At 37.7% G+C, this 10,563-nt stretch overlaps 1 protein-coding gene across 1 annotated transcript; it reads left to right on the forward strand.

Annotated features, from left to right (window-relative positions):
• The first annotated feature begins 7,814 nt into the window (after positions 1–7,814).
• On the forward strand, positions 7,815–9,685 carry LOC108368139 (slit homolog 1 protein). Its single transcript, XM_017622919.1, has one exon. It carries the CDS (start codon positions 8,028–8,030, stop codon positions 9,426–9,428), a length of 1,401 nt encoding a protein of 466 aa, XP_017478408.1. The 5' UTR covers positions 7,815–8,027; the 3' UTR covers positions 9,429–9,685.
• Positions 9,686–10,563: the final 878 nt, after the last annotated feature.

Here is a 10,563-nt window from a genome sequence, read left to right on the forward strand (position 1 = left end):
CTTATTGTGGAGGCACGAGGAAGAAAAGTTACCTCCTAGTTACGGCAACGCTCTTAAACGTTTCACCTGCATGCAAAAGAAAGTTAGCTAAAGACGCGAATTTATAACGTAATATGCAAGACCAAATAAAAAAATTGCTAAACAAAGGCTACGCAAGAAAGTTAACTACGGATGAAATAAATAATTCACCGCATCACGAATGGTATCTACCAATCTTTACCGCACTCAACCCCAACAACCCGGAAAATTGCGGCTTGTGTGGGACGCGGCTGCCAAATCGAACGTAGCCGTTCTCAACGATTTCCTCCTAAGTGGCGCAGATATACTAAGTTCGCTTGTTGACGTGTTAATGGCTTTTAGAACCGGGCAGGTTGCTATCTGTGGAGACATCGCTGAAATGTTTCACCAGATAAACGTAAAGGAAGCAGATATGCATGCTCAGCGGTTCTTGTGGCACGACAATTGCAATGAGTTACACTACCCGAATATCTATGTCATGCAAGCCCTAACATTCGGCATCAGCTGCCCGCCATGTATCATGCACTTTGTTCGTGACAAAAACGCTGAAAATTACAAGGAACAATTTCCGCGAGCAGTAGAAGCAATACAGAAGTACCACTACGTGGACGACTTCATAGACAGCGTCAATACCGAACAAGAGGCGTTGGAACTCGCTTTACAAGTGGAAAACATTCACGCCGAAGCCGGATTCAACATCCGTAACTGGGCCTCCAATTCATCGGCAGTTCCCAAGAAACTTGCAGGAGATTCTGGCGAAAAACAAATTCCCAAGGACATGGCACATACGGAAAAATATTAGGTTTGTTTAGGGATCCAAAAAATGACTTTTTAAGTTTATTTGCATATTCTCCAAAATGAGGCGAGACATCTTGCAATGTAGCCTGGTGCCGACGAAGAGAGAGACGCTTCAGGTTTTAATGTCAATCTTTGACCCCCTAGGGTTTTTGGCACACAACACAATAGGGTTGAAAATACTGTTACAGGGGGTATGGCGCTCGGCCATCAACAGGGACGACCCGCTCCCAGATCCGCTTTACAATCAGTGGTGCCAGTGGAAGACAATGCTGCCAGCAATAACCACTATTACGATTCCGCGATGTTATTCACCACTACTCAAAAACTCTGAATGAAACCAACTCCACACAATCGCGGATGCTGGCGAGTACGCTTATGCTGCCATTTGCTATTTACTAGTACTGTTTAACAACGAAGTCAATACCATCATCGTGGCCGCAAAATCGAAAGTGGCCCCACTGAAACCCGTGTCGATACCGACGCTTGAGTTACAGGCTGGTGTAATCGGCGTAAGATTGTCAAACACCGTGATGACCGCGCTACGAGTGCCAATCCATGCTCGGTTCTGGTGATCAGACTCAAAAACTGTGCTGAAGTGGCTTCATATGGACCCCAGAAACTTTAAGCACTATGTAATGCATCGCATTGGTGAAGTGCTCGAGGCGACCAACCCTACTGATTGGCGTTGGGTTCCCTCAAAAGTAAACCCTGCTGACTTGGCAACTAAATTCAGTAGGCAAGAAAGTTCCAAATTCTGGCTGCACGGACCGGCATTCTTATCTTTCGACCAAACGGAGTGGCCAAAATGTGAGGACCTTGGACCAGTGGAGCACACTGAACTACGGCCTCACACCCTGCATGTAACCAAGGGCGAGGGTACGCAACCTCTACTCAACCCTCAGAATTTCTCAACCTGGCGTCGATTATATCTGGTGATGGCGATGGTAATTATGTTTGTAGAGAAGCTAAAATCGACCATCAAAAATGATCAAATACCTTCCGGCGTTTCTAACGAAAGTATTCAGAAGGCCAAGAGCATCCTTATTAAAGAAGCACAGCAGAGTCACCGCCAAAGAAATTCTTACCCTTAGATACGGTAAGAACCTTGAAAACAACAGCAAATTAATATCTCTTAATGTCTATTTAAGTGACGAAGGCATACTCAAAGCACGGGGAAGAGCTGAAAGTCTTTACCTATATTGGTATAGACCTCTTTGGACCGATGTATGTCTCAGTTGGAAGACGCCGAGAAAAAAGGTGGGGCGTAATCTTCACCTGTCTGACTGTTCGTGCAGTGCACCTTGAGGTCGCATATAGCTTGGACGTCAGCTCATGTATTATGTGCATACAAAATTTTGTGGCAAGGCGCGGCAAACCACGCGAGATCAACACAGACAACGGTACAAACTTTAAGGCAGCAGAAAAGGCTCTACGTGTAGACCAGTGTTGCCAGAACTTTTTGGACGAACCGGCTAAATTGGCAAATAAAACCGGCTAAAATGTTTCAATTAAATTTCACATGTTTTATTTAAATAAATCACGAGTAAAAAGACTATTTCTTGGAGAGAAGTTACAAATTCGAGCCGGAAAAAATTTTGCCAGCAAGAATTTGCAATTAGGAAAAACATATGATTGTGGCGCATGGTTGGATTTTTTGTCGACGATAATTTGAATAAACAAGTTCGTTAAATTCAAAAATGTACAAACTGGAGCGATTTAAAATGAAAAATGTAAGTTAGTACTTGTTTACTTAATTAATTTAGTTGATTCCAATGATTTGAAAGGTACTCGGCAAAAGAAAAACTGTATTCTTAATCGGAATGCAATCTCAACCAGAGTCGATATAGTAAACCCGACAAAGAAATAGAAACGTATATTGAAGAAAGTCGGACTGACAAGACATATACACGTAGATCCTGTTTTTGCCCCTCTGAAAAAATTTAAAAATTTATACAAATTTCTTTTGTTTGAAATGCAACCGTGGACACTAGCTGGCAGAAAAACTTGCAAATTTGCGTTCGTACAGAAAATTGCGAGTTGCTCTACATGAGAGAGAATTTGGGAGCATTTTTTCTTACTATCTGATATTTTGAGTGATAATTCTCGCTGGATTTTCGACGAACAAACCTATTATCTTCCCTACAAGGCCTTTTCAGACTGACCGATTCTCAATACACTCAAATAGAAACCAATACACATAAAAAACGCTGTCAAAATTTCCCTTCAATTTTAAGGCAGTAAAACAACGACCTTAACATCAACCGAGGCCATATGTTGACAAGGGTGGCAAAATCACAGTTACACAAAAGAACTGGTCAGATTTTTCAGAAATCCCTTCAATTCTGATGTAAATATGATACCAAAATACTACAGATCTCCCATTTAGATGACCGGTCATATGACCGGCAGATGTCTCGTAGGATTCCCAGAGAGTTTTGCTTTACATAGAAATTTGTGCTCTTTTATTTTCATTTTGACTCACTTCAGTGTTGGTTCCTTAATTAAAGTTGGCATTGGTTTTTGGAATTTAAATAAGTTCTCAGCAAAAGAGTTTGTTTAAAAAAATACATATGGTATATAGTGCTTGAAAATATCAATTTTTCCTTCACCTTAAACCTTTGGAAGTGGGCAAAAATGATGTTTTGTAATTTAGGCAGAATTGAATATGCGCTATCTGGGAAGACAATATCTACATGTAATATTTATTCTGTTTGTTGGCACTATATCCAAACACAAACGCATCTTAAGTGTCTTAACAGTGAAAAAATTTCTTATTTTCTAAGTTTGCGAATAAAACATCACACTTAAAATTAAGACATTTATAGCAAACATTTTATGAAGAAAATCCCTTCTTCGTTTAAAATAAAAATAAGCGAAATCGGCCCAATTTCATAAAATCCTGCCTGACATGAAAATTTTCTCCACGATTAGGCTAGTAGCCATTTCTAACAGATTTTGGGTCGCTTAGTCAAAAATGGAAACATATATACATATTTGAAATTTAAGAAAATAGGGCAAATAGCAAAATCGGCTAATTTTTTTCTGCAAATCGGCTGCCGGCTAAATCGAAATTTCTCCGGCTATTTGCTATCGCAACCGGCTAAATCTAGCCGGAAAACGGTTAAAATGGCAACACTGGTGTAGACTCTAATAGCTTCGAAAAATGTAGGACGAGTTGCGAAGATGTCGTTTGGCGATTCAACCCACCAGGGGCCCCACATATGGGTGGAGCCTGGGAGAGATTGGTCCGTTCGGTTAAATCCGTTCTGAATGCTATCTGCCCTTCCTTCAAATTCACTGATGAAACGCTAAAAGGTGCCTTATGTGAAGTTGAAATTATAGTCAATTCTCGACCACTCACGTTCGTATCTCTCGACAACGCCGATGACGATGCGCTGATTCCGAACCACCTGCTCTTAGGATCCACCGATGGTTATAAACCAGTTTTCAACGAAAACCTTAATTTACGACAACAGTGGCACAAAACTCGAGGGTTCGCTAACAAATTCTGGCAACGATGGCTGCAGGAATGTAGCTTGCATTACACTCGATAGACAGCAAGGATCTGACGGAAGCGTAAGCGGCCTTTGGAGAATTGTGTGATTTAGTTCATAATATTTTTATTCTTTATCACAGCTTCTCAGCAACTGAGCGCAAATTTTTTGATTTAGCATTAATAAAAACGAAATTAAGAAACAAATTATAATTTAAAACTTTAAATAATAAAATGTTATTAATACACAATTGTAATGCACTTTGGGTGCAATATAAAAAAAAATCGTTATAAAAACTGAATTGGCATATTTTCTTGATAAAAAGGAATAAACTCACCCACCGTTGATATATGGGTGTTTCCATCGGAAGGTCCACCACGACAAAAAAAAAATAAAAATCTTATATCTAACGTATTTACGGGCCGATTTGTCTGCTTTTTAAAATATATACTGGCTATGTAAGTAGAATCATGTTTGCGTAAAATGGTCTTCCTAGGTGGCGCCAAGGTTGAGATATTTCGAAAAACCGTATTTATGGTCCGATTTGGTTCGAATTTGGCGCATGTAGTTGAAACATAATAAGTCATAGATTTCCAACAAATTCACCCTGAATTGGCGCTGAAGTCAAAATATAAAGTATATTCTACATAAAATACATGTTTTAACGCAAAATTCATTTAAAAGCAATATTAACAAAAATATAACGATGGAAATTGTCACGTGACGCTACCAGCATTGCCGCTTTGGTAATTTTTTAGCAAAACTGGTAATTTTTTCTTTTTAGGAGGAGTTTGGTAATTTGGTAATTTTTTTCTCAATTTGGTAATTTTTTTAACGTAAGTCTTTTCTTTTAAGTTTTTAATACTAACTTATTACATATAAAAATTAATAACTTTGAACCTTCTGACAATTGCACAAAACAAACAAATTTGCTTATGTACTTACATATGTATGTATCTACACCTTAAGATAGCCAAAAATTTAAAGGGCTCTTTAATGTAACAATTTGCCTCGACAACTCAGAACTTTTAGTATATATGGCAGCTCGATCACAGCCCCTACAGTCCCACAAATCTGGATTTTGGATCATTTTTACCTGCCGGAACCAATGGTGAAAGAAAATAATTTCACGGGACTAATTAAAAGTTTGCGATTATGTACGAATGTGACCCACTTATAAAATAGTAAACGTAAATTTTATCTACCGTTTAACGATACATTTGCTGGTTTCATGTTTTGGTTTTAAGTTATGTAAAATAAATTATGTAAAAGACTGTATGTTACAGCCCATTTCCACCAAACGCTTAACTACAGTTAAGAGTTTAGATATTTACAACAAGAGGTGATCTGCAATGTTTATTTATTCGTTTTTGTTACTTTCCTTTCATTTGCTTGTACCTAATATGAGCAACTACCTCCTTCGAGTTTTAAACTGCTTTTTTCCAATAGGCATAAACTGCAGTAGAAATGAACTATTAAACACCTTTTAAATGTTTATAAATCTATGAGCGATTTTTTTCTTTTATGTTTTAGGGCCGATTGTTCAATGTCTGATTAGTACAAATCGGAGGTAGAAGCTCCGGTTAAATACATTGAACAACCGGCCATTAAAAATATTTGTGAATTGTTATAGTCGGAACACATTGAAAAGGACAACCACAGCTGTAAATTGTTCGTCTTCGTTATCTAAACGCTCAGTCGATGGTGATATGAATTTTTTGAACGCGGCAGCGACATCATGCATTTTTATGAGTTTGTCATAAAAGAATGGGAAGAACTCATTTTTCGGTCGAAAAATATAAATAGATCTAAGCTGGCCACAATCCCAGACGTGGTGTATTATCTACATACGTCGAAAAATAATTTCCAATTTGTTTAGAATATTATGCTCATACAAATTTGGTAATTTTTTTCTGAGTTTGGTAAATTTTTTTTTTAGAGGTTTGGTAAAAAATTAAAAATATTTGTGGCAACACTGGACGCTACGTCACGTGACGTTTCACACTTGGGGTTGTAAAAGAAAATTGAAACAAGTTGCATTAATTCAAAAAACTCTAAAAACAACTAGAATTGCTCCAAATCATATTAAAATAAGTTTCATGAAAATACCCATCCACAATTCGCAGAGTTTTGCGGTTTTGTAAGAAAAGAAAAAATCTACTTCCATTTTTTGTCACGTAACGACACTCTCTTTAAATGCTTATATTTCAGGACCAAGCAGTTCGATTGTTTTCATTATTCGGTTAAATATAGAGATAATTATGTGCTATACAATGGCCCAAAAAAGTTAAAGAAAACAAATTGTATTCCTTGTTTGTATCACATTGATACGTACGACTGTCACGTATGCGACGTATGGAAATACCCATATACCATTCAAAATGTTTACGGTTATGCTTTCTATGGGACATTGAATATGTCTTCCCTTGTAAGCTGTTACCATTTTTGTTGCTATTTCAACTTGTCTATTAGAAAATCATATAATTAAGAATGTATGCTTGCACAGGGCAGCCAACTATCTTTAGCTATGAGGTGCCATATTGGGGATAAAAAAGTGCCAAATAGAAAAATAAAAGTGCCAATTTAACAATAAAATATGAAGCACATTTCTAAAATAAAAGTGCAATGCCAAAATAAGATAAACCAGTTGTATAATCGTTAGAAATTAGAAAATTTTAGCTGAGTAAAAGAAGTACACGCAAAGGATTTCACAAAAATTCATTCAAATATTACTATTCTTGAAAAGTGCCATTTTGACACTTTGTGCCAAATGGAAAAATTAAGTGCCGTTTTGTGTAATATAGGGCCAAAAATGGCACGGTTTTAGCCAAGTTGGCAGCCCTGTGCTTGCACCGAAAAAACCTTTCATGAAAATCATTTACCATCAAGACGCACAGCAAAAATTAGGGGAGAGTGTGGAAGAAACACTAATCTGAGCGCCAAACACTTATTTTCATCGCCTTTTCTGAGTACATACAGATATTTTATATTATTATTTTTACGTTTTTAGAGTAAACCAAGAGATTTATGAAGAAGTAAGCCAGCATTGGCGTTTCTTCAGAGGCACTTTCGGTTGCATACTGATCCGATTTAAATCGGCCTTGTTCTATAGGGTGCACCTGATACTCAATTATAAGTGAGAAGCTAATTTTTGCCATGAATTTATATAAGTGAAATGGGAAACAGTTCAACTATTCAAGTTTTTGAGAATTCACTACCTTTGCTTTTTTAATAAATACAAATTGGTCGTTATTTTTAATTGTTTGATCTACATAGAAGCAATGCTATTTACCTAGAAAGTTACATATGGATGTATGTACATTAATATGTGTATGTATGTACGATGTACATAAGTACATACACATGTGCTAGTCAACAAAGTTATTTTGCATTATGATTAATAAAACCGATTCATTATCGATAAGATCAAATTTATTTTCAAAGAGCTATCGCCAACGAAAGCGAACACAAAAAATGCACACCATATCTTATCGCACTGGAAAGGAGAGCTTGCACCACCATACTTTTTACAATACATATATTTTTTTTCAAGCAGTTGATAAAACTCAGAAATATTTAACAAAACAAACTAATCTTATCTTTTGATACCTGGAAATACTGGAAAATGAAATACCGAAAAATTTGGTGGCTGTCATTTGGTTACTCCAGTCTAAATTAGTCATAACATAGATCGCTACCCGTTTCAAGATACTAGCAATGATTTGTCGGCAGGTATGTTTTACGATATCGGTATCAATCTTATTACTGTGCCCCAAAGCAGAAGTGATCGATGAAAATGAAATAGAACGCTTTTGCTATCCGGAACAGCACAAAAACACTCGAAAATCGTGCGAGTGCAGCAACGATAATGCTCCTCCATGGGGTATTCGCGCCATAAACATCGATTGCAGCTACAAGAATTTGAAGAACGCCGACTTCTCTGAGGTGCTGCCGCTCTATGTAAACCTACTGGACTTGTCTTGGAATGCAATGGATTTGGTACCGACGTTGGCCAGCGACAGCCTGCGCATTCTAAATGCTATGCACAACAACATCAGCACTATCAGCAACAAAAAGTTTGTCAAGGCCGCGAACCTTCGCAAACTCTACTTAAGCTGGAATAGCATACAGTCAATTGAATTGAACGCCTTTGACGAGCTGGTGCATTTACAAGTTCTTGATTTGTCGCACAACAACTTACATACTTTGGGACTACAACTATTTCGGTCTTTACTTGTGCTGGAGACGTTAAATCTGTCGTGGAACCGACATCTCAATCAGACCGAGGCCATACAAGAACAAGACTTTTATCGTACTTTCGGTGTGAACTTTAAAATCAGGGTGTTACGCCTGCAAGCATGCAGCTTGACAGATCTGGTCTTGCCCGAGAAAGCTCCACTTGTCGAATTAGACCTGCGCCATAACAAGCTCGAAAAAATTCCATCGAATCTGCCAAGTACTTTGGCAAAACTTGATATCAGTGAAAATTTGTTTCAGACTTTTTCACCTGCCATCACCGCCAACCTGTCTGCCACGATAAGTGAGCTGTATGTGGAAGATATGCCGCGTCTACAGTCGGTCGAAGAAAATGCATTTTATCCGCTGACCGGGTTAAAAAAGATTAGCTTCCAGAACAGTCGTCGCTTGAATAAATTTAGTGGACATGCTTTCGGTGCAGAAGCTAGCCGTTTTCCAGAGCTACGCACTTTAATTTTTCGTGGCACTTCTGTGGGCTCACTTAACGCTACTTTGGCACCACTTTTCACGAAACTTGCAGAACTCGATCTCAATGGTATGCCGCTGGTGTGCGATTGCGAATTAGTGTGGATCAAAGAAATTAAATTGGACACGAAAGGCCGGTGCTTCAATCCATCGCGATTACGGGGTGAAAGCATGATCAATGTCGAGAATTCCGACTTTAGTTGTGCCCATTGGCCACACTGGGTAGCTGGGCTCTTTATTTTCGCTCTCATACTGCTGTGTGCCGCTGGTATTTACGCAATAGTTATGTGCCTACGCCCGAACAGGGGAGGAGTAACGCTACGTAGGAAGGTGGGGTCTGGCAGTCCCTATGCCAGAGTTACAATCGAACCAAACAGACAGGAAAACTATTATTGATTTTGATCCTTTTAAAGATTGGCAATATATTTATGTACATATGTATGTATGTTTTTGTGCAAATAAGCTTGTATTTAATATTGCTTTCGTATACATTTAAGGAAATATGTAGATATATGGACATAAGTATTTTTGCAAAAATAACAATTCCTGTGGATAGGTGCACATATTAAAAGACTTGTACGTAGAGGTATGCAATATCTAAAAATATTTATGTAGTTTTTTTTAAATAAATTTTTATTTATTATCTAAATGAATTCAGTATTTTCGAATTCGCGTTTGAGTTACATACACACTACTTGGATACTCGCATCTTCATCATCAATGTAATTGACAAATTTGAAATTTTGAGAGAGAAAGCACGTCAAGGCTCCTTTTTTCATAAAAAAAATCTCAAAAAACGCAGTCGCGAAAAATGCAAAATGTGACTTTTACATTGGGAACGCCGATATATGTACATATAAGAGGGCTGCAAAGTTCCCAGCCAAACTGCACTTCTCACATTTAATCGAATAATAGGAACACATTTTTGCGGTACCAAAAAAAAAATGAGCCACAAATAATTTTTAGCAAAAAAAAAACCACTTCAACTCTCATATAAAAAAAAATATATATATATATATATATATCCCATGATCCACTGATCGGATCTTAACCAGATTGGTATGGGACCACCTCTGAGACACTACCTTTCCGATGCAAAAAGAATTATCGAAATCGGTTGACGTGGTCCAAAGTTATGCGGTAACATACATAAAAAATAAAAAATATTCCGACGAACTGATAACCTCCTCCTTTTTTGGAAGTCGGTTAAAATGTAGAGAACATCCCAAACGAGCGTACCTGAATGATGTTACTCGACGGCGCTCTCCTTCACCAAATACGTGTTCCGCTATGCTCACATACTTAAGTATCAAGCCACCTGAACGTGAGTATTTGGAAACTTCTCATAGGAATGTCAAACTGCACGTGAAGTTTTATGTTCTCTTTATGGGTTTGGATTCTACTTATAACACGCGAAGACATTTTTTTAATGTGATCAGGTTTGCATTCGTTCGATTTAAAAAAATGGGGTGTGATATTAAAGCGCTTGGCCTGTAGATGAGAGAGGTTTATTTTTTTTTAAAGTGTTGCC

The sequence above is a fragment of the Rhagoletis zephyria genome, unplaced genomic scaffold (genome assembly GCF_001687245.7).
Source record: "Rhagoletis zephyria isolate East Lansing unplaced genomic scaffold, Rhagoletis_zephyria_1.1 Rzeph_scaffold_02971, whole genome shotgun sequence".
Lineage (NCBI taxonomy): Eukaryota > Metazoa > Arthropoda > Insecta > Diptera > Tephritidae > Rhagoletis > Rhagoletis zephyria.

Coding starts and splice junctions, on each gene's coding strand:
- LOC108368139 (XM_017622919.1), top strand. CDS start 8,028: ATGATTTGTCGGCAGGTATGTTTTACGATATCGGTATCAATCTTATTA.